General features: G+C 47.5%; 1 protein-coding gene across 3 annotated transcripts in view; it reads right to left on the minus strand.

Annotated features, from left to right (window-relative positions):
* The window catches only part of ADARB1 (adenosine deaminase RNA specific B1), a 244,601-nt gene that overhangs the window by 82,307 nt on the left and 137,552 nt on the right, over positions 1 to 24,742 (minus strand). For all 3 annotated transcript variants that reach the window (XM_077448405.1, XM_077448406.1, XM_077448404.1), the window contains one exon: positions 11,672 to 11,698. In XM_077448405.1, coding sequence (XP_077304531.1) covers positions 11,672 to 11,681 — 10 coding nt within the window. In that variant the 5' untranslated portion in view covers positions 11,682 to 11,698. The remainder of the gene's footprint in view (positions 1 to 11,671; positions 11,699 to 24,742) is intronic.

The raw sequence follows: 24,742 nt of genomic DNA on the forward strand, positions 1-24,742 counted from the left end.
GATTCCAGGTTTTAAATTTTAGCAGTTTTGCCCCTGGCTCTTTCCACTCCCTCAGAACAATCTCCTTGAGAGAGACTGGTGGATAGGTAGGACCTTGGACTGAGGCCTGATCAAACCTCGATACATCCTACCCTGGGTGGAAATCTGTGCTTAGAGTCCCTGAATTTCTTCCAAAGCGTATATTGCCCCCAGGAGACCCTCCATATCTGCTGAAAAGATGTCTGCCTGGTCTGGAGTGTTAGTCTTCCTGGCTATTTTATACATCCTCACCCTCCTCCGGGATGCTCCGACTGGAGTTCTCAACCTTATCTGCTTTATCCTCAGAGTCCTGATAAGATGGATGGCCTCTGGGGCTCAGTGCATGAAAATCTACCACCACTGGGTGTTGAAGCACTCTAGAGAGAATGAACCATCTTTGCCAAGATGAGACTCTTCCTGCCTAGTATTAAGGGTTGCCTGAAAGGCCTTGAGTGTAGACATTTCAGTCTGTACTGAGAGAGAATCTCTCGACCTGTGACTTGGGTCTACTGGCGACACCTTGGGCAATAGTCTCTGTAAGAAAAGAAGCCCAATTTAGCCAAAACCAAAGAGACCCCAACTATGGACTCCTGCGAGGATAAGGGCTAAGGGACCCAACCCCTCCATTACCCCCACCAGCCAGGTAGACTCACCCACTGTGGGCTTCTGAACTGCTGATGTAGACTCTTCTCACTCCATGATTGGGGCTGGTGAGACGCCTGTTCCTTTGCCAAGCTGTCTCCTCTGAAAAGTCCCACGTTCTGCAGCTCTTTCCCAAACTGTGGGCTCCCCCTGCAGCATCGCTCCAGACAATGTGCCGCCATTTTCTAGTGGTTCTGGAAAACACAGGTGCCCAGGAGGAAAACATTTTCCACAAAATGGTGCCGGAAGAACACCAGCACATGGCCAGGCCAGCAACAGCCTCTGTAGAGAGGATGTGCGCCAAGGGCAAAGGGGACAGAATGCGGACATTCACGGTGCTGCCGCCTCCTCCTGCTACTGCCTCCTGAGAAGCCAGATTCACCTACAGGGACACAGAAGGGGAGATTCACCCAGGGACAGATGAAGATTTTAAATGGCAACATCCTGACAACTGACTCAGTCAGGTAAGAAAGGAGAGCAGGAATTGCGGTTCCTGAAATGCTGGGAACTCCTCTCAAGGGGGATCTTCCTCCACCCCCCTGAGAAATAGGGGGAAACCCAGGAAGAGCAAGCCCTACCAGACCCAGTGGCTTCGGTCAGGCTCCGGGGGCCCTCGGCCTTAGGTCTACAAGAGAAAAAAAAAAAAGGTTTCGCTGTGGGGGAAATGCAATCAAAAACTGAGGAGCATGGGGATGGGTGGGGTTTTAAACCTCTATCTTGATTGCGTTTCCTGTCAGTTGAGACCAGTCATTTCTCAGGGTGCCGTCCTGTAAGACGACTTGCGAAATATGTATGTCTCACTTGCATTTTTTTTTTCTTTTTGCATAAAAGAGCATCAGTCAGAGCAGCCCATTCACATGATTGAGCCGCCATACCCTATATGTACCAAATTGAATTGTAAATGCAATGTCCGACTTTATTTTGTAAAGCGCTGTGCAAACTGTTGGCGTTATATAAATCCTGTATAACAATAGTATTTTATAACACGTGCTGTGCCACACATTTTGGAAACCATATGGTAAAACCTCCACCACAGGGGGACACAGGAAACAATTGCTTACTATGTGCCCCATTCACACTGCAACGTAGCCTAGCCATGCTGCATTTTATTGCAGCACAACAGGCCGAACCGCATTGAAAAACATTGTACCAAAGTATAAGTTTTGTACATTTCAAATAAAGCTTGTAAAAATTAAATAAAATGGGGGTAGCTGTGTGAAGCGCTGAATCACACAGCTGGCAATGCAGAGTGGTGAATCATTTTTTGGCTGATACACCTTTGTATCAGGTGTAGAAGGATACATACGATTTGATCAGGTGACCAATATCTGGGAAGAAAAGCCCCTTTCACACATGCCGACCGTTAAGATCTGCCTGTCAGTTTTTTCAGCATCCCTGAACGGTCACTCCATACAGCCCTATGGAGCATCGGATGTCAGCGGCGACATTTCTGCCGACATCCGTTCTGCAAAATCCAGATGGGTGCAAACCCTATTTTCCATCCGTCTGGCGGATCGGATGAAAAATGGACAGGCGGTCTGTAATCATCCGATCCCCCCCATAGAGGAGAGTGGGTATCTGACAGGTCCATCCCTGCACAGAGTGCAGAGACGGACTTGTCATCCGCCGACTCAGCAGGGATCAACGGAGCGATCCCCACTGACCAAGCGAAGGTGTAAAAAAAAAAAAACCCAGTCCCAGGCGCATGCGCGGCAGCTCCATGGACGGTCGCATGTCCTGAGAGCTCCGCTCGCCCTGACCGTGTTTCCCCGCCGTTGAGCCACACGGAGAAGAGCTCCATACCGCAAATTCACCCTCTCGTCTCCGCGGATCAGCGCCACCCGCTTGATCGATCGTTCATCACGGCGAGACGCAGCTTATCCCGGCAGCTGACTCCGGAGCTCCAGGCCGCATCCACCGCCATGATGGCGGACGCTGCTCCCGCCGCACAAGGCCTGCATCTTCATCCGATGCCATCCATTGCAGACCGACTCCCGTCTGACCCTAACTCCAAGGATCCTAATCTTCATACTGTGAGTTACACTCTGACATCACTTGCATCCCCAGCATCCACGGAATCATTGCTGGGGAGATTTCATGGGGGATCCCCGCTCACTCCTATGGAGGACCATCTCTCCTCTCCGGCGGCGCGTGGGGCTGCCCCATCTATCCAAACTAATCCCACTGATCTCCCTGCCCTGCTAGAGACTTTCTCCCAAATGCTCTCCAGGGGCCTGGCTCAGAACGCATCCCATATTACCTCAATCATTCAAGCTGACCTACAGCAACTTGGGGCCAGGATTGAGGCAATAGAACTTAAAACTGACCAGACTGTAGCCAGAACCATGCAAAATACTGACAGGATCTCTGAACTACAGGAGCAGCTGGACACTGCTTACTCTAAATTAGATGACCTCGAAAACAGGAATCGCCGATACAATTTTCGGCTCTGAGGCCTACCTGAATCTTTTAAAGAAACAGACACGGTGGTACGCACTTTCATTTCGTCACTATTACCAGATCTTCCTGACCATCGTCTAGAGCTAGATCGCGCTCAACGAGCACTTCAACCCCCTCGCCAAGATGGTCTACCCAGAGACATTGTGGTCAAACCCCACTTCTTTAAAACTAAGGAAGAGGTCATGCGAAAGGCCAGAGAAACTGAAAATCTATCCTTCCAGGGCCATCCAGTCCAAATCTTCCTCGGACCTATCCCCATACACGATCCAGCTGCGGAGATCCTTGAAACCACTCTTACAAATTTTAACACAAAACTCCATTGCTTATCGCTGGGCCTTCCCGTTCAGATTGCACTTCACTTATTCCAATAAACAATATGGCTTCTCCAACTTCACTGATGGCGAGCGCCTGCTTCTTCAATTGGGCCTCATATCTCACTCTCCTGCTGACCCAGCGGATCCCAAGTCTTCCAGTTCTTCGAAGAGGCCTCCCCCTGCAAGCCCCAACAAGCCCCTCTGGCAAAAGCAGAAAGCGAAACATCCCAAAGATGGACGCCCAACCTGAAAGACAGACTTTGGATATGTCGGCAATGATTACCTTTTTATGCTAATAATTATTTGTTTTAGACTCCATGGTTGCAGCGCTTATTTTGCGCATTCTCCTTTTTCTCCCCCCCCCTTTTTTTTTTGTAAGGGTACATCCCTTCTCAGACGGGTGTGATCTGCACTACCACAGACTTCCTACATGACTTTTGAAATCCCCCCCCCCCCCTTAATGCCTATTTTGTGTTTTAGTTATGGGTTTCCCCCTTTTACGTCTTACCCCTAGATGGGTTTTGATACTATGAGCGGCAGCTCTTCTCCACGTGGCTTTCAATAGCTATCGCAAGCTTACGGCTCTCCCTCTTGTAATTGTTTTTCCTTTTTTGTTCTACAGAATTTTTTTTTTTGCTTGTTTTTCATATTTTCTTTTTTTATTAAGCGGGTTTTAAGAAGCCCCTTATTTAATTTGAGGGGCATTGGGCCTCGGGTGGGACCCGGTCGGGGTGGTTTGCACTGCGCCCCCACCAGTCTCCGAGTGACGGGCTTTTTCTTCCCCTCACTCAGAGACTCCCACACTTATCCCTTTTTGGGACTTTTTCCCGAGACTAGGCTTCTCGGGCCTTACATGCAGGGGACTGACGTGTGTCATCCTCCCCTGCAGATTGTTTCATGTATTGTATGCGTTGTATCGGTTTTTGTTCTCTCAATGCTATCCATAGCTTTCAGGTGGTTAAAATGTCTTTTGCTCTTTCTCTGCAGGATCAGTCAACCCCTCCCTTACCCTTTTTTTCCTCCCCTCCTCTACCGGGTCTACCAGGGCTCCTCTAAGCTGACAGCTTCACTTCCTTTTGCTGAGGCCTTCCTAGGCCAGGATGATCCTTCTCTTCGCAAGGATATGGTAAGAGATCCCTATGTAACGTATTGGCTAATCCCTCTGACTCGCTATGCCTGAACAAGCACCCACCCCCTCCTTCTGTATAGCTACACATAATGTTCAGGGGATGAACTCTCCCATTTAAAAGGAGAAAACTATTTCAATTATACCAAGCCCAAAAGATTGATTTAATTCTCATGCAGGAAACTCACTTCAAATCCACGTTTAATCCCTCCTTCCTACATAGTCGATTTCCCCACTTCTTCCTGTCCAGCGCCAAAACCAAAAGGGTCGCAATATGCATATCTAAGTACCTTAGATTCCCCGCTACGGACATATTTCGGGACAAGGAAGGCAGGTTTGTTTTGGTTAAGGGATCCCTGGAAGGAAATATCTACTCATTTGTGTCATACTATGCCCATAATAAGGGACAATCAGCTTTCTTTCACTCCATGATGTCCACGTTGGACCCTCTACTAGAGGGTAAGGTAATAATGGGGGGTGATACCAACATCCCATTTGACCATTCCCTGGATAAAACAGGAAAAGGGTCAGCTCGAAACAGAAAACCTCCTAAACAGAGCACTAAGATTGCGGCTACCCTACACTCGAGAGGCTTAGTGGACATCTGGAGAGAAAAGAACCCCACATGTAAAGACTTCACACATTACTCAGCCCCCCACCAGGTACATGCCAGGATTGACCATATTTTTGTGCAATCACACACTATCCCATTGGCCTTAAAATCAGAAATCAGGGACACATCACTATCTGACCATTCGCTTGTGCTACTTCATGTTCAGTTCACCCACAACCTCAGCAATAGAATCACGTGGCGACTTAACGAGGGTCTCCTTAGTGACCCAGCTCATAGTGCAGACATCTCCACTGCCATAAAGGAATACTTCTCCCTTAATAAAGATCCCCATACTGCCCCGGAAGTTGTCTGGGCTGCTCATAAAGCTGTGATCAGGGGGAGAATCATCCAAATCTCGTCCCAACTAAAAAGAGGGAGGAAGGCTCACGTAGACTCTCTATCCAAGGAATTCCGATTACTAAGCAAAGCTCATAAACGTACCCCCACTAGAGAATCCCTGGAAGCCCTGCAAGCAGCTAGGACTGCTCTCAATTTGGCTCTCACCACTGAGGCTGAGAAACACTTAAGATGGTCCGGGGCCAGGTTTTATTATCAGAAAGACAAGATAGGTTCTAAACTTGCAGCCAAATTATCCCCGAGGCCTTGATCTTCGGCGTTCCCGAAAATTAGAGATCAGGACGGAATTCTAACACAGAATCCCCTCCGCATCATGTCATCCTTCCATAAATTTTACTCCTCCCTATATAAAGATGATGAGGATAAACCACAGCCCTCCGTGGATCAATTCTTGGATACTGTCTCCCTCCCAAAATTGTCACCAGACCATGCGAACCTACTAGAAGACCCAATTTCGGTTACGGAAGTCTTAGAGGTGATCAAACACCTTAAAAGTAATTCTGCCCCAGGTCCTGATTGCTTCTCTGTGGGATACTATAAGAAATTTGCCCCTGGCATTGCCCCCTTTTTGGTCGATTACTTCAACTCCATCAGGTCCGGCTCTCCCCTGGATAAAGCCCTGAACTTAGCCTATGTATCTGTCATTCCTAAACCCAGTAAAGACGCATCCTTGGTGCAAAACTATCGCCCAATTTCGCTTATCAACAATGACCTAAAAATCTTAACTAAGGTGCTTTCTAATAGGATCTCATCATTTATTTCACGATATATTCACAAGGATCAGGTGGGCTTTATCCCGGGGAGACAAGGTCCGGACCAAATCAGGCGAGCAGTGGATATCATCTCTATTCTTAACTCACATTGGGATGGCGGTCCCTCTTAGGACGGCTTTTTGTTGTCCATTGACTTGCAAAAGGCTTTTGATACGCTAACGTGGCCTTTTCTGTTTCGAGTCCTAGAGAAATGGGGCTTTGGTCCCCTTTTTCTGGGGACTCTCAGAGCCTTGTATTCTACCCCAAGTGCACAAGTCCGTCTACAAGGTTGTTACTCAGACGTTCAACATCGAAAAAGGCGCCAGACAGGGGTGCCCACTATCACCCCTGCTGTTCGCCATTGCTATAGAGACTCTGGCTATTGCCATCAGAGCTCACCCTGACATTAGAGTCCGTTGTGGTCCACAAGAACACAAATGTGCTTTATTCGCGGACGATCTCCTCCTCTTTTTAACTTCCCCACTGATCTCCACACCTAATGTCTCTGCCCTCTTGGAAGCATTTGGACTAGCCTCGGGTTTAAAAATGAATGCCTCAAAATCCCTAGCACTCAATGTCTCCGTTCCCCTGCCTATAGAAAATGCACTACAGAATCATTTCCCTTTTACATGGTGTATCGATTCCTTACCTTATCTGGGCATCCACCTAACATCTAATATGAACTCTCTCTACTCGGCTAATTATCCCTCCGCCCTTGCAAAATTATCTGCGGATTTACTAACATGGTCCCATCTCGGTCTCTCCTGGCTAGGTCGCATCTTTGCGGTCAAGATGACCCTCCTTCCCCGTATCCTGTATCTGTTTAGATCCCTTCCTCTCCCAATTAAGAAAGCCCAACTGCAACCACTTCAATCTAAAATCCTTCAATTCATCTGGGGCTCCAAGGGTTGCAGAGGATCAAAACAATTATTGTATAGACTCAAAAAGCAGGGAGGCTTAGCGTTACCTAACATTTGGTGGTATTACCAAGCAGCACAATTAACCCAGATCTCTATGGTTTATTCCCGGGGCCCCAAACCTGATTGGGTTGCTATTGAAAGACTGGCTGCCCCCCATTACACCATTGACTATCTCATCTGGGCTCCGCCTAGGAGCTGACCCCCTATCATGTCTCCCACCCTCTCCCATTCGTTGGCCCTGTGTGATCAGTTACATAAAAACCCTGCATTGATCTCCAAATTACGGCCTTTAAGGTATGTTTTTCACAATCCAGATTTTCCGCCGGGTATGAATATCCTAGCCTTTAGTTGGTGGCTCAACAAAGGACTACTCAGGATTGGCAATTTTTTTAACGCTTCAGGCCCTGTCTCTTTCTTTCTGCCTGAAAAAACTCGAGATGCCCCCCACCGAACAATTTAGATTCTCCCAACTAACCCATTTCTTGTACTCCAGATGGCCCGATAGACCAAATCCTCCTACTATCACGACATACGAATCATGGTGTTCGGACATAGCGAGTCAGAGGGGAGGGATCTCTAGCTTCTGTCACGGCCAAACCTACCTATGCTTTAGCCTGGGAAAATGATCTCAACATTTCATGGGATAATGACCTATGGTACTCCTGTTTCCAAAGATCTTTCACTGGGATCCTCAACGTGTCCCTGATTGAATCTAGCCTTAAACTTGTCACTAGGTGGTACAGGGTTCCCGCCCGACTGGCACAGATCTTTCCGGAGGCGTCTCCTCTTTGTTTCCGGGGCTGCGGACATATAGGTTTATTGCTCCACACATGGTGGACTTGCCCACATATCAGGGGCCTTTGGAACAGGGTATTTGCCCTAATTCGCAAGCTGGTATCGCTTCCGGTTCCCCAAAATCCTGAAGTGGCATTGCTTAACCGCAAGGTGGACAAAGCCAATAAATCATCTCAGGCACTTATATTCTTTATCCTTTTAGGCACCAAAATCACTATAGCGGCCCACTGGAAACATACAGTCCCATTCGGGGCAGTTAAACGAAAGATCTCCTGGATTATGGCGCAAGAGAAGTTGGTCAGTCGCATACAGGACAAGGCTTCCTTCTTTGAGAAAGTGTGGGAACCCTGGGCCACATTCCACAAAATCCCCCTAATTCCAGGGTTATAACTTGAATTTTTATAACTGGAATTATCCTTTTGCTCAGACACCCTGGTAGACCCCCCCCCACCCCCCCTTGATCCCCCCTCACCTTCCTCCTTCCCCCTCTCCTACACCCCTTTTTTGGATTGATCTAGGATGAGCTTGGAGCTGACTGATCCCGTACTCTCCATGCTACCTGCACAGTTAACTGTTCTATTTTCGCACCTGATAGTTTATAAGGCCTTACACTCTCTCATAGATGGTACAGGGTGTAACGGTTACTATAGTCTTTGTTGGTTATAGATGTTGTGCACATACTGAGCCCGACGCCGCTTTGGCTTCCCGGGCTTGCTTAAGGAACTCAGTCTTCCGTGCTACTAGTTTATTAATAATTTGTCCTTCATTATGTTTTCACTAGTCCAGTCTCTGTCGGCCTATCTAGGTCGGGGCGGGGTGGGGGGGGGTCTCCTACAGCAAGTACCCTTTTCGGGGTGGTGGGGGGCCTTCTGTCACTCTTCCCTAGACCGCCCGCAATAGGGTGTAGGTGTGAGATGCACCCCTAATAACATCGCCGAGCAGGGACGATTTATTATTTAAGTTACCGCTAACGGGCCAACTTGCCTGGATAGCTGAGTCCCGCGCCCGTTAGACTCCCTCAAAGTTTTTCTCGGTAGGGCGATTTGGTCTCCTGATGTGACTACATAGATCCTGACCGAAGCTTAATACATGTTATGTTCTGTTAGCTTTGGATCTTGCAGTGTGTATTACCGACTTTTACCGATAACATGTGCCTTTTTCTTACTGGTCATTGTCAATTAACAACTATCTACTGTAGTATTGCTTGATGATGTAAGGCTGACATGTCATGTCTTGTTTTTCTTTCGGTTTGCATAAAATCAATAAAAAATATTGAAAAAAAAAAAAAAAAAAAAAAACACAGTCCCATGTGAAAGGGGCCTAAAGGAATATCTAAACTCTGAGTTATCACAAGAAAAGCAAAAATGAGCGGAAATCTTCCAATGGACAAACTTGTTGCAGTGATCTCTTCTCACCTTTTTGTGCCAATTGGACACAGATGACAAAAATAACCGTGCATGAGTTTCAACTATTCCCTGCTTTTAAAGTAGTTGTACATTCTTGAGGTTTTTGCACCTTAATGCATTCTATGCATTAAGGTGAAAAACCTTTGTGCTGCAGCAGCCCACCTTTTACTTATCGGAACCAGATCGTTCCAGCGTTGAGGATGAGCCCAGCCGCTGTCCTGGGTCCTCATTTGATAGATTGATAGCAGTGGGAGCCTCCCAAATCCAGCGACATGGGAGCCGGAGGGTGGTGCCGAGTCCTGCCATCTGTGTCAATAGACGCAGCAGGACGCAGGAGCATACCTGCACGGCGGCCCCTATGGAAGTCGGCTCTCTGTGGGGGCACTCACCGAAGAGCCAAGAGCGCCGCCGGGAATGAGGATTGGGGCCGCTCTCTGTGCGTAACCCGTGCAGGTAAATATGGCATGTTATTTAAAAGGAAAAAAACCCTTTACAATCACTATACTGTAAAAATTGGTATTTGACCTCTCCCAATCAAATCTACCTAGAGTGCACCAGTGCAGTATCTCACCTCTGACCACCCTTTTCACTGTAACACCCAAAGAAAAGGACAAGAATGCATAGGTTTGCAGCCAAGAAGTGTAAGGCTTCATGTTCACTGGCAGCTCCTGAACTTGAGTTTAGGTGCTTTGGCCAAAAAAAGCTAAAAAGCTCCTAAACTTAACACCATAAAAGCCCATATGTCCATGTACACAGGCTTTTAGCAGAGTTTAAGAGCAAACGCTTTTATGGGACGTTAAACCTCTCTTCTGAATGCAAAAGAACTGTGTTTAGGATTGGAATGGTTTGACCGTCGGCTGTGAGAATTGCATTTTTGCCCGATTTTGCGTTTTGCCACAGACACAGTTAGGGTAGGCTAGTGTGCATGTAGTCTAAGAGTTTCAAACTTTAAACAAGATTGCAAGGGAAGTGTTACATGCTTGATTGAACATTAGTGCAATTTAGCCAAAAGACTCTACACTTCCAAAAATAGAGGAGCAGTAATTTACAGATACCTGTAGAATAGGTATCGACAAAAAAAGGAGAGTCCCCTTTATACCATTGCACTTTGCGCCATGCCCTCCCCTTACGCCTGTTTGTAATTTTCTATAATTGCCAATTAGATATAATAAATTATATTCACTTTGATTTCTCAATCAAAGCCAATTTCGGGGGGATATGCTGTGGGAGGGACCAGGAGTGCCAGCGAGGGACCCAAAAAGAGGTTCTGGACTGCTCTGTGCAAAACCACTGCACAGAGCAGGCAAGTATGATGACATGTTTGTTATTTTTAAAGTAAAATAAAAATGATACTGTAATATCACTGTTTATCAAGCAAAAATAGGACCTAAAACTACATTTGACTAAATATTAACAGTTAAAATGCATTATGCAATACAAGGCTTCATAAAAACCCTTTTGCCTGGAAGGAGAAAATCAGTGCTAAAAGCTGCATTTATTCAAATGAGTTTAGGGCTTAGGTGCATTTAGCAGTGTCAAGCATTTTTTTTTGCTAAAACTCTGCTGCTCCTGGACACACTGGCAGTGTGTTTTTTCCCTGGCTCTAAAATGCTCCTTATACTAAATGCTACTAAAAACTGGTGTGTGCGTGGACACATTGGCTAAACATGTTGGAGAGTTTAGAGGAGAGTTTAGTGTGCACGGGGCCCTAAAATAGATTTGATAACCTACTACTGTACATAAAATTTTAATCCAAACACCCGCCCAAAAAAAAGTTGCATGAAAACTCCAAAGGAAGAAGAGGAAAACAGGGGTTTTTAACCAAGAGTACTTTGGGAGAAGCCAAATGATGTGGGATTGGACTAGATCTCTGAATATTTATAAGGGAATGCAGATATCGCTGAACTTGAAATTGAGGGAGAAATCAACTTGCTGCTTCAGATAACATGCAAGTAACACTGTAAACTAACTCCAACCTATAATTTGATTACAATGGAAAATCTCACCAGTTGTAGCTAGCCTTCTGTATTAGGGATTGGCCCTTTATACAACACGTGAGAATATATGAGAAAATCCTTAATTTTCTTTCAACTAGTTTTTTTTTTTAGCTAAGAAAAGTCATACAGTCCACCAACCCACTGGTGGACTGTAATAATTTAAGTCAGAGCCTCTAGTCTTGTCAATGGATCTTGCCAAAAAACAAAAGCAATACAAATAGCTACTTATTTTAACTACTAAAAACACAAAATAAAATAAATCAATGCCTACCTTCAGCCATTGCTTTTGTGACGATACCTAGGGAGGAAAAAAAAAGAAAAAAAATCAGCACATGGTATAGACTGGGTTACACGTGAAATACATCTGCAAACCGAATGTGGCATCACAAAGCTACTAGTTTAGAAACCGAAACCATATGTAATATTTGCCACAATCTCAATTATGTAAGCAGTCCAGCAACATGTTTCAGTTGACAAAAACCACAAAACAGATGTGGGTTGTAATGTTTTTGGGCACATTGGTAGGCATTTACGCCTGCCCTGACATGCCCTCTTCCTAAACACCACTGAGGCTGTCCTTCTGTGGGATGTGAATATGCAAACTACAATTTCTTTTTAAAAAAAAAAGCTTATGTTGGGAAGGAACACTACATTACTAAATTATCAGTACATCGTGATTTGATGGACCCAGCCTCAGTAGGTTGGTTCAGTCAAACCTCCAAGTAAACTAGACCACACCCAATATATTTCTAAGGTAGCACTATGGAATTGCAGATGGTAACTGTTGAGTTTCTAAAGTCAAAGATTTTTACAAAATGGATTAACATGTTAAATTTATCTGCTCTGTGTAATGGTATTGCACAGAGCAGTCCGGAACCTCACCTTCTAGGGTCACCCACCAGCACGGTCCGTTCCTCTACTTCTGTGTCTGGCACCATAGCAAGTGCTTTCTATGGGGGCAGGCATGTGGGCGAGATCCTGAGCCATGCTGTGTGCATCTATTGACATAGCCACTGGCTGAGAGAAGATAGCACTGCTGTTCCTGGGCACAGCACTGGTTCGAGATCGGGCTCAGGTAAGTACTTAGGGGGTCTGTGGGGGAGCCAAAGATTTTTTACCTTAATGCAGAGAATGCATTAAGGAAAAAAAAAAAAAAAAAAAAAAAAAACACACAACTCCTTTCACATTTACAACCACCAAGTCTTGATTCTTGTGACCCATGAGCTTTCATCCTAGGTTTAAGGTAGTAGGAGGCCTGGTCCTCTTCCCATGTGGAGATTTAGCCCCACCCCTCCCAGTCAACTGTCAAATGCCAAGACTTCAATGGAGTAGTGAAGGCTTTGTTATTTCTACATGGGAACAGGGTGTTAACCTGGGAAGGGCCTATGTCTACGGTACAATGGGCTTCCCCAATGAGAACACAAATAAAAAAAAAACAATTAAGCCAGCATGTTGGAAAACCTTGTTATTGTTCCTAATTGTGATAAGAGGTGCCGGCAGTGTGCCAGCACCAATCTTTTCCATTCCCTCCCCTCTACAAAAACACAAAAATAAGACACCAGGATTTTTTCTTTTAAAGGCCTAAACTGCCATGAGAGGAATAAAAAAAATAAAAAAAAAAGACAAGGAAATAACTACTTAAGGGGAACGTCAATCTAAAATTGTAAGCATTTTCTGTGTGAGCGGAAGACTTGATTAAACAGCCATTTGCTATCATGTTAAAATGCAGATGAGAATAACAGCAGTGGCCGATATCACGCCTGGCTAAACTTTGCCGTAATGAATACATTTTTCAAAACTCATTTTCCAATGTGGAATAAAATGGCAGTGTTCAAGGCTACCTTACCCTGCAAAATTGAAATGATCCATTGTATGAATCTTACAAGATCTATGGCCACAGACAGTATTACAGGGACACCATTCAGGTTCTATGGGCTCCCAGGGTCGTGTAAAGGCAAGATGGAAACATACTTTGATGATATGCAAAACCAAGGGGACTTTTTCCACCTAAAGAAGAATTAATCATGTGACAAGATGAAGGCTTTGTTTTAAAACTTTAAAAAAACTTTAATGTAAGCCATAATACTTTTACATCACTTACTATTAAATAAGGAATTGCATATCAAATGTGTACCTTTTCATAGGGTTTTCAGAAGGCAAACAGGATACTTATCCCAAAGGATTCAACAAAAAAAACAGACCAGCGCTCAATGGGTTGAAGAGTAAACAGGCGCTCAGCAGACAGTTGAACATGATTAGTCCTAGTTTATTCAGTAATGCATGTAAAAGAACAATCCTGTTGTCAGACAGGTAGGGATATGTGGTAGGTAAAAAAAAATCAATAGCTTACAGTTTCACAGAAGCTCCACGGAGCAACAAGGAGCCGACGGCATTGGGGTTTACAAAAACCCTCCTGCAGGCCAATACCCCTGCTGCACTGCGGACGAATGTGGAACATGCTCATCAGCGTGTGGGGGAAGGCTGGACATGCTGGAGGAGAAAGAAATGACGATTGATAGCGGGAAGGTGGAGACCCGAACTGCAAGCTGCACACGATAGGTGGAAGGGAGAGAATTGCGTTGCTGCAGTGTGGATGGCGCTATACGTTCACAGCATCAAGTCCAACGGAAGTGAATCCCAGCTGTGTGGGAGCATCCCAAAATGATGTAGACCTCAGGGAGATGGAAAACCGGTGCTGGATGGGCCGTTGTGGAGGTCAGTCAGCAATGTTGGGGTTCTGGTGGTGCTGGTCGTTGGAGCACCTCATGGGCCTGGGTGACCTGTTAGCTGTGGTGGTTGCCTTGACAACGCGTTTTGTGCATGTGTGCTTTTTCAAAGTCAATCCCAAAGGATTCCACACATTTTTACAAGGTTCGTGCCTACCATGCCTTTTCAAATCCAGTGTCATATCATGCGCACAGATGGCATACACCAGTGTAGAAATAATTAACATCCTGAAATCTCATGTTCCACCAAGATGGCTCCTTCAAATGCCAATTCTCACACAGCGCTGATAAAACAAGTGTCTGCAGTGTCAAAGTGGCCTAAGGCTAGGTTCACACCATAGCGATGCGGGAACGCCGCGAATCCGCTGCGTTTTCCCGCATTGCATGCCTCCCGCCGGCAGTTCGCACTGCCCTATGCGGACTGCTGGGAGTGTCAATGAAATGTTAATGACACCCCCAGATCCGTCCGCATATCGCAGTGCGATCTGCACACTCGCACAGGAATCGGATCGCATGGTGTGAACACCCATGCGATCCGATTCTGCTGCGGACCAAAAAAAGGGTCCCGTGCGAGTTTGCGGCGGGAGCGATGCGAATTCAGCCATACTATCTGTATGGCTGAACTCGCATCGCTACGGAGATCGGATGTGATTTGCAGTGCGGTGCGAATCACATCCGGATCTCCCACCCGCAGCAGTGTGAACCGGACCTCAATGCAACATCAGTAATTGATTTTTCATAAACTTTCAACATTACCTTGTAACGCTATGGCACCTTTTTGCCAACAACTTAGCCAAACCATTAAAATATTCAACCATATGTAAATCTTATGCCAATAGAAATCATTGTGTTTAAAAGTATTAAAATGTTATGTTGTGAGAGAGGAAGACCCGTTATGCCTCTTGCACACTGCAGCTTAAAAAAAGTTTAATACAGCTTATTTTTTTTTACTAAGCTAAAACACAGGCCAAATCGCAGGAGGTCCTTGCCATCCCTGCCATTATAAATGGCACCAAAATGCGGCACGATTTTGCCACAAGTGTCACCCGATGAATCGAGGCAAAGCGCGTAAATAGAGTCTTAGGATGCCCAAAGTACAAGAACTTTTTTTTGGGTGTCCTGCAATTCTGTTTGCGTGTTTTACCACGACTGTTGGGGTGACGATCTCGGCAAAAATTTGGTGCCATTCAAAATAGTGGGGATCGCAAGAGCATGCCGCGATTTGCGGAGTTTCCGTATAATGGGCAGAATTGCAGCGATTCCGCCCACAGAAAAAACGGAAAGCCATTGTGTAAATGGAGTATACGTGTTAGAACCTTACCTTGCAGCACTATGGTCCTTCATTAGCATTCCAGCCAGACTATCTGCATGAAGTTTGCATGTTCTCAATGTGCTCATGTGGGATTCCTTTGGGTACTCTAGTTTCCTCCCAGACTTCAACATGCTAGTAGATTTACTGGCTCAGGTCTAAATTGGTCCCAGTATTGTACGTATGATAAATATGGCTCTTAGATTGTAACTTCCTTGAGGGCAGGGGTTGATATAAACACACAGTATTGGAAAGTGCTGAATAAAGCAATATTTAAATTATTGCATTAAATATTTTAGGTCTGTAACGAATCGATTGACAACCGATAAATCTGCTAGCCAACATACAGAATGCCTTATTTGTTTACATATAAAGAAATACAGTGCAGCACACATACAGCTCAGTACACTATCCTTCCATGTCAGAAAGAGCCTGAGAACATGTGAATGTGTGAGGAGCAATGCCTCATGGGACATTTAGTCCTGAGCAGGAAGTGAGTGGTTCTAAAGTTAGAAGTTTCTTATCTTGCTATAGGGGCACTGAGGGCAGGAGGAGCCAGTAGTGTGGGTGGGGACCCCAGAAGAGGATAGAGTCAGGGCTGCTCTGTGTAAAACCTTTACACAGAGCAGGTAAGTATAACTTTTTTTTTAAATAACACCACTCAGCTATTAGTACTACCTTTCATATAGCTGGTCAGAGAACTCCTAGTTAAAATGTACATGTATCCTACTTCTGGGTGTATGTGGGGGGAGTATAATTAATATCTATATCTATCTATTAATTATATATTAATATACATCTATTAATTATATATTTATCTATATCTATATACACACACACACACATACACGATGCACCGAAATTTTGGCTGCCAAAACACAGCAGCTGAAAATTGCCTTTTCGGCAATTTGCCGAAAGAGAATTCATGGCTCCAAAATGGGGCAAGGCCTGCTGGGTGGGGCCATGACCTGGTGCTGCCCATCACTGGGGTGTAGTTCTGGAGCGCACATCCTTACTCTCTGCTCCTCCTCGCCCATGCTGCAGGCGGCCTGTGGGGTCTACGTGCAACATCCCCCTCCCCCCGAGCGGTGGCTGCATATGGATCCTCAGCCGATGTGTAAATCAGCTGTGCAGGAGGTCGCTCACGCTGTTTACTCTGAAAGTGAAAGCAAGCTGTGCTCTCTGCCTCCTCCTACAGTGCAGTACCCGGCAAGGAGATTGAAGGTACAGTGCTGCAGCTGCCACTTTTTAAAAAGGCTGTCTATACACGTTTGTGTGCATGTGTGTTTTTCTATGCGTGTGCATGCTTTATATGTGTATGTTTATATGCATCGGTGAGGCACAGGCAAGCTGCATGACGGGCACTGGTAAACTGCTGGGCACTGGTAAGGCACAGGCAGGCTGCATATGATGGGCACTGGTGAGGCTGCATTGATCTCCTGTACCGTGTCTGCAGCCTCTGACCATCTCCTGTATGAAAATATTTTTTGGAAAAAAAACAGTCCCTTTAGGTATTGGTGCCGTTTCGGTATCGGTTTTTGACCTAGTGTATTTTTCATTTTCAGCATCAAAAAAACCATTCGGTGCATACCCAATATATACATAAAAACCTTCAGTATAACTTAAACCCCTTATAGTAGCGATTATCTGCTCTTTTTGTACTATAAAAGAAAAATATGTGTTTTAACACAGTTTTGACAGGTGATAAAAAAAATAAAAAAAAAGCATGCACCAAAAAGTCTTAGGAACACACCGCAAAACGGTGCTTTTTTGGTTCAATAGAATTTGCATTTTTTTAATCTGCCCAACAAAAATTGGGCAAAAAAAAAAGCATAAAAAATACAAATTGCAGCAAAACCACGTGTGCAAAAAAATAAAAATAAACTGCTAAAACACACAAAAATGGATCAAAAAAAACTGCAAAAGGTGTGAACAGAGCCTTATACTGGCCATACATGTATCAATTTTCAGACCAGAATAGTCATACGAAAAATCTTTGTACATTTGCTGAATGAATGTCATTTGAAAATTACAGTTGCTTTTAACATTCAGTTTTAAAATGAATGTATGTTTCTGAACGAAAACCAACATACAATATAAAAATTGGCAAAACTGTCTTTTCAAAATTTGATCTGAGTCTGATGATATCTCCCAGATTCTACTTCTAATAGTATATACAGATCTCTTCTGTCTGTCATTCTCAGAGTGGATTAGAGATTTTGCTCCCTAACCATATAGTTGGTTATTAATATTTAGCACTGCATATAGATATTTAAAGTGGAGTTGCACCCAAAAAAAATAAATACAAAAAACTGGGAATTTTTTTTACTCACCACTAAATGTTACTAGGTGGTCCCTCGTAGTCTGCCTCCTTCAGTGCCTGGGCTTGTGACATCACCTCCCTTTGGTGCAGGAAGGGCTCAGCTCTGCCCCATCCCTCTTGTTAATCTGGGACACGCGGCCCCAGATGATTACATGGCCAATCGCGGTGACACTCACGCACGCGCATTGGGTGCCTGGCTGTGAAGCCAGTGTCGGGTTGCCCACAATTAGAATACCAGCGCCGCCGAACGGAGGGAGAGACGAGCGGGGCTTTGATTCCCCGCATTGCTGGACCCTGGGACAGGCAAGTGTTTGATTATTAAAAGGTCGGCAACTGTAGTATTTGTAGCTGCTGACTTAATTTTTTTTTTTTTTAAATGGCAACACCACCACTTTAAGAAAAAAAAAGTTTTTTTTAACTTTACATATTAACTAAATTATACACCACAATTAAGGTTATTATCCGATTAATTGAAATAATAATTGGCCTACTGATAGATTATGAAAATAATCGTTAGTTGCAGCCCTAAGATAATTTACTAAAAAAAAAAAAAAAAAATTATAAATTAAAAAAAACAATCAATACCCTGAAATGCAAAAAGCAATGGTCTCCCAGCACAGGCAATTCTGTAGGGGGATAAACGATCAGCAATAGTAATATAACCAGTGAAGTGACTGGCCTCAGGTAACACACAGATGAAACTCCTACATAAGCTTTACCTGTTTATCGGCAGTATTCTCTATATTCGTTCAAAGGCCAGAATTTATAAACTTGTTTGAGCTGTCAGAAAAAAGGGGGCGTAAAGTTGAAGTTACTCTGCAGAGCTCAGTGAGGAGAGCTCGGAGAGCTGATTGGAGAGAATACATAGCACACAGTAACAGAGAGGAGGCTGTCAATCAGCTGGTGCTCCTTCCCATCACCTTTTTTTTCCTCTTGGCACCAGCAAAACTTATCAGAAGTGATTCATGCTGAGAGGCACAAAGCAGCAGACAGAAATCACACTTACTGCAATTGAAACAAGTATATACTGTAGAGCAGTGGTTCTCAACCTGGGGTTCGGCGCAGGTGTCACTGCTGCGAGACGTAGTGAAGCCGGAGACACAGTGAGTAACACTACCTGTGATTATAGTTGCCTTTAAAAGTCCAAACTACAGTTTTCAGATCAGCAGATGACCTTGACCCAGAGCACCCAATTAGGCTGATAAGGACTCCCCCCAGCACTGCCACTGATCCCACCCCCCCTCAAACTCATCCCATTCCCCCCACCACCAAGGAATAAGAGGACTAAAACTAGAGAATACATGGAAGGCATAGGAAAAGGAGGGGGAGAAAAAACAAAAAAACAAAAACTAAAGACTAAAAATTAGTATAGAGAGCTAAAAAGGGAAAGAAAGAAGAGAAAAAAAAAAAATAGTGGTACATCCTAAAAATGTACCATAAGGGTTTTAAGGCCTCATTCTCACGAGGCAGATCCGCTTCCGCAGAGTCCACCATCTCAGCGGGAGATCTCCGTTGATCTCCAATGAGCCGGCGGATGACAGGTCCCTCTTGGCTCACTGAGCGGGGAGGAGCTTGTCGAGTGCTGCTGGTTTCTATGGAGAGATCGAATGAAAACTGACAGCATGTCAATTTTCATCAGATCTCACCCAATCCGATAGCGATGCATGCAAACGTAGAGCAATCCGTCTGCTTTTAGCAGATCGGACGTCAGAGGATGTCACCGCTGACATCCGTCGCACCGTAGACTAGCATGGAGCGTGCGTTCAGGTCCACCATCAAAACTGACAGGCGGACCTGAGCAGTCCCGACAGTGTGAAAGGGGCCCAATACTGTACGAGTGGAAGGGACATGGAGTCTTCCTGTCAGAATGCATCTGCGCCATCGTAGGAGGAACGTACAAGCCGATATGACAGATCTGATGGCTGGTGCAATGCTTTACAGGCTCCCAAAAAAAAAAAAAGAATTTATTGTTTGTCAAAAGGTGAACTCCTCCTTTAAAGGCGAGTCCCTGCATCTCTATATCAAACTCTCAGGAGGGTAACTCGCTTATGGATTGCTCATAAAATACAGAACTATTTACTTCATCAAGCAGGTCTCAAGGACAGTTTTTGTATTAGTAAATGTGAACATGTCCTGGAAAGTTTCACACATAGCTGGTGTTGTCCAAAGTTAGTAAAATACTGTAAAGAGATTTTTTCACTAACTCCATTTAAGAGAATTGTTATACATAATATAGCCCCCCCTTAGTTACCTGAGCTCATTCTCGATCCAGAACCCCTCTGTGCTCTCCCCCAGTGGCGGAATTATCAGGGTCGCAACAGTCGCAAGTGCGACTGGGCCCTGTAATTCTCGGCCACTTCAGGGGGCCCACCGGCAGCCCGCCCGCCGCCCGAGGGGCCCACCTGACTGTCCGGCCGGGGGTGTGCGTGTGCGGTGTTATTAATGTCAGGTAAGGTTCATGCCGTCCTTCACCAGCGTGAGAGAAGTGCTCGGTTGGATCCGCCCCCGCCTCCCTTACAGTCGCTCTGGATAGGCGGGGGCGGAGCCAACCGAGCACTTCTCTCACGCTGGTGAAGGACGGCATGAACCTTACCTGACATTAATAACACCGCACACGCACACCCCCGGCCGGACAGTCAGGTGGGCCCCTCGGGCGGCGGGCGGGCTGCCGGTGGGCCCCCTGAAGTGGGCGAAAATTACAGGGCCCAGTCGCACTTGCGACTCTGCGACACAAAAAAACCTTCAGCCAATGCAGTGAAGGCACTCTCTGAAGCAAGGAGCAGCGGAGGCACGCTTCCTGGAGGAACTTTACGTCACTCTGCAGGATTCTGAGGAGGGGGAATCGATCATCATCATCGACTGATTGGCGGTAAGTCACCACCCCCCCTCCAGATTGTGCCAGCCCGCCACCCCCCTCCAGTGCCACCACCTGCCCTCCATTGCCACCAGCCCACCATCGCCCCTCCAGTACCACCCCTCCAGACTGTGCCACCCCCTGCCCTCCAGTGCCACCAGCCCACTACCCCCCCCTCCAGTGTCACCAGCCCCCCCCCCTCCAGACTGTTCTACCACACCCCCCAGACTGTTCCACCCCATCCCCCCCTCCAGACTGTTCCACCCCATCCCCTCCTCCAGACTGTTCCACCCCCCCCCCCCCCCCCCCGACTGTCCCACCCCATCCCCCCCTCCAGACTGTTCGCCACCACCGCCCCTCCAGACTGTGCCACCCCCTCCCTCCAGTGCCACCACCCCCCCTCCAGTGCCACCAGCCCACCACCCCCTCTCCAGTGCCACCACCCCCTCCAGTGCCACCAGCCCACAACCCCCTCCAGTGCCACCACCACCCCTCCAGACTGTGCCACCCGCCCTCCAGTGCCATCACCACCCCTCCAGACTGTTTCACCACCCCCCTCCAGACTGCCAACACCGCCCCTCCAGACTGTGCCACCACCTCCCTGCAGTGCCACCCCTCCCTCCAATGCCACCACCACCCCTCCAGTGCCACCATAGTGCCACCAGCCCACCACCCCCCCTCCTCTGCCACCACCCCCCTCCAGTGCCACCACCACCCCCCTCCAGTGCCACCACCCCCCCTCCAGACTGTGCCACCACCACCCCTCGAGTGCCACTAGCCCACCACCCCCTTCCAGTGCCACCACCCCTCCAGACTGTGCCACCACCCCTCCAGTGCCACCACCCGCCCTCCAGTGCCACCCGCCCTCCACCCCCCCTCCAGACTGTGCCACCACCACCCCCCCTCCAGACTGACACCACCACCCCCCCTCCAGACTGTGACACCACCACCCCCCCTCCAGACTGTGACACCACCACCACCCCTCCAGACTGCCACCACCGCCCTCCAGTGCCACCCCTCCCTCCAATGCCACCATCCCCCCTCCAGTGCCACCACCCCCCCTCCAGTACCACCAGCCCACCACCCCCCCTCCAGACTGCCAACACCACCCCTCCAGACTGTGCCACCACCACCCCCCTCTAGTGCCTCCACCACCCCTCCAGACCCCTCCAGACTGTGCCACCACCCTTCCAGACTGTGCCACCACCACCACCCTTCCAGACTGTGCCACCACCACCATCCCTCCAGACTGTGCCACCACCACCATCCCTCCAGACTGTGCCACCACCACCATCCCTCCAGACTGTGCCACCACCACCACCCCTCCAGACTGCCGCCACCCCTCCCTCCAATGCCACCATCCCCCCCTCCAGACTGTGCCACCACCACCACTCCTCCAGACTGTGCCACCACCACCACTCCTCCAGACTGTGCCACCACCACCACTCCTCCAGACTGTGCCACCACCACCACTCCTCCAGACTGTGCCACCACCACCACTCCTCCAGACTGTGCCACCACCACCACTCCTCCAGACTGTGCCACCACCACCACTCCTCCAGACTGTGCCACCACCACCACTCCTCCAGACTGTGCCACCACCACCACTCCTCCAGACTGTGCCACCACCATCACCCCCCCCAGACTGTTCCACCACCCCCCTCCAGTGCCACCCCTCCCTCCAATGCCACCATCCCCTCTCCAGTGCCACCACCCCCCCTCCAGTACCACCAGCCCACCACCCTCCCTCCAGACTGCCACCACCCCTCCAGTACCACCGCCACCCCCTCTCCAGTACCACCACCATGCCACCCACCTCCAGGACAACCATGCCTCTCCAGTACCATCGCCACCCTCCTCCAGTACCACCACCCACCCTCCGGTACCACCGCCACCCCTCTCCAGGACCGCCACCCCCCTTCAGTACCACCACCGCCACCCACCTCCAGTACCACCGCCACCCCCTCTCCAGTACCACCACCATGCCACCCACCTCCAGTACCACCGCCACCCCTCTCCAGGACCATCATGCCTCTCCAGTACCATCACCACCCTCCTCCAGTACCACCGCCACCCACCTCCGGTACCACCGCCACCCCTCTCCAGGACCGGTACCACCTTCAAGTACCACCACCGCCACCCACCTCCAGTACCACAATCAGCCCCCCTCCAGTACCACCACCACCACCCACCTCCAGTACCACTGCCACCACCTCCAGTACCACTGCCACCCCTATCCAGGACCACCATCCCCCTCCAGTACCACTGCCACCCCCCTCCAGTACCACCACTGCACTGGTGACACAGGTTTCACTCGGGACACAGGCTGCACAGAAATGTTTTACTTTGTTCTACAGTGGAAAAAAATATAGTATCAAAATCATGCTTTTCGGGGGGGGGGGGGGGCCCTTCCTGATTTCTTGCATCGGGGCCCTGAGGTTTCTAGTTACGCCTCTGCTCTCCCCCCTCACAGGGTAGCGCGATAGCCTTCAATCTACCCTGTGCGGTCCCACAGGGGAGAGGGGGTGGGCCAAAGCCACACTGTTTATGTCAAAGGATGCAGACAGCTTGGCTCAGGATCGAGCCGGCAGGTGTGACAATACGAAGCAGCCTTCTATGGTCGCACACAGAGAAGAAGCCAGAAGAGCTGGCAGGGGACCCAAAAAGTGGAGGATGGGGGCTGCTCTGAAGATTCGGCACAGAGCAAGTACAACATGTTTGTCATTTTGATTTTGTTTAACCACTAGACAACCGGCTGCCGCAGTTATACTGCGGCAGATTGGCTTGTCTGGGCAAATCACTGTAGGTATACGTCAGCCGCTTTAAGATCACTAGGGGGCCAGTGGTGCAACAGAGCTGATGCACATGCCTGGCGGCCGCGATGTTTGCCGGGCTGTCGCCCCTGAGAGACACAGGACGGAGGTAAACGGATCTCTGTTCTGACAGGGGTGAGGAGGCACATCTGTTCATACCAAGTGTGAACAGCGATCGGTCTCCTTCAGGCAGTCCGTCCGTCTTCCCCCCCCCCCCCCCCCAGTTATATCACTCCCGAGGACACACATTTAACCCCTTAATCACCCCCTAGTGCTATAACCCCTTCTCTGCCAGTGACATTTATACAGTAATTAGTGGCCATTTTTAGCTCTTGATTGCTGTATAAATGTCAATGGTCCGGAAAAAGGGGGCAAATCCTTCCGGGGCTGAAGTGGTTAAATAGCATTTACAATTACTAAGTTTGGCATTTTAGTCTTATTTTCTGGATGTGATTTGTTTTGTATTGATATTTTTATGGTGTGTGTGTGAAACTTTCCTCAAATTAAATTTAGTTAAAAAAATGAATCTGAAAAATGTAGATATGGAGGCACTGCATTGGCATCAAGTCATTAAATGTCACTTTGCGCTCTGAAAAGCAAGCTGAAATTTAGTTTCTGGTGAGTGCAAAACCGTGCAGGTAAAGGGTTACTAAACCCAAGGCCCTGAATTCACTATATTTGGTTTCTCACACAACACTGAAAAGCAATTTTAGTACATAACTGCTAAATTCCTTTTCTCATCAGCAGTATATAGTAGTCTTGAGACTGCCATCGGTGTCTGGTTAAAGCTTGTAGAAGGAGTATTCATTCTATTCTGACCATCCTATGCAGGATCCCTGACCTTCTGTCTGGACAAGACTCCAAAAACTCAATCTCATCAAGAGACAAATTGGGGGCAGCGGCAGGAGGGGAGGATCAGAGAAGACCGGATCAAACAGCATTTTTACACAATTCGGAAGATTAACCCTCAAGTTCCACAGCGAGTATAACAAGCATGCTTTTTTGAATATACAGACCGATTTTAGGCTGCAGTTACACTTCAGCGTTTTGAAACCTGGGCAGATTTGCTGCGACTCTGCACACGATTTGAAAGTGCTGATGTGTGAATGGCAAATCACGGGACCCGCAACGGAGATTCCATTCATTTGAATCACACCTTAAAATGTGGCAAGGGTCTGATGTGATAAATCATGATGCAATTGCGGCAAAACACATTGCAGTAAGCACGTTGCCCAAAAGTAGCTCCTGAACTTTGTGCGACATGCTTCCAGAGATGCATGTTGCCACGATTTATTGCGTGGCAGACCAATGCCGAGA

This window comes from Lithobates pipiens, unplaced genomic scaffold (genome assembly GCF_037356315.1).
Source record: "Lithobates pipiens isolate NorthernLeopardFrog02 unplaced genomic scaffold, aLitPip1_a1.2 Scaffold_22, whole genome shotgun sequence".
NCBI classification, from domain to species: Eukaryota; Metazoa; Chordata; class Amphibia; order Anura; family Ranidae; genus Lithobates; species Lithobates pipiens.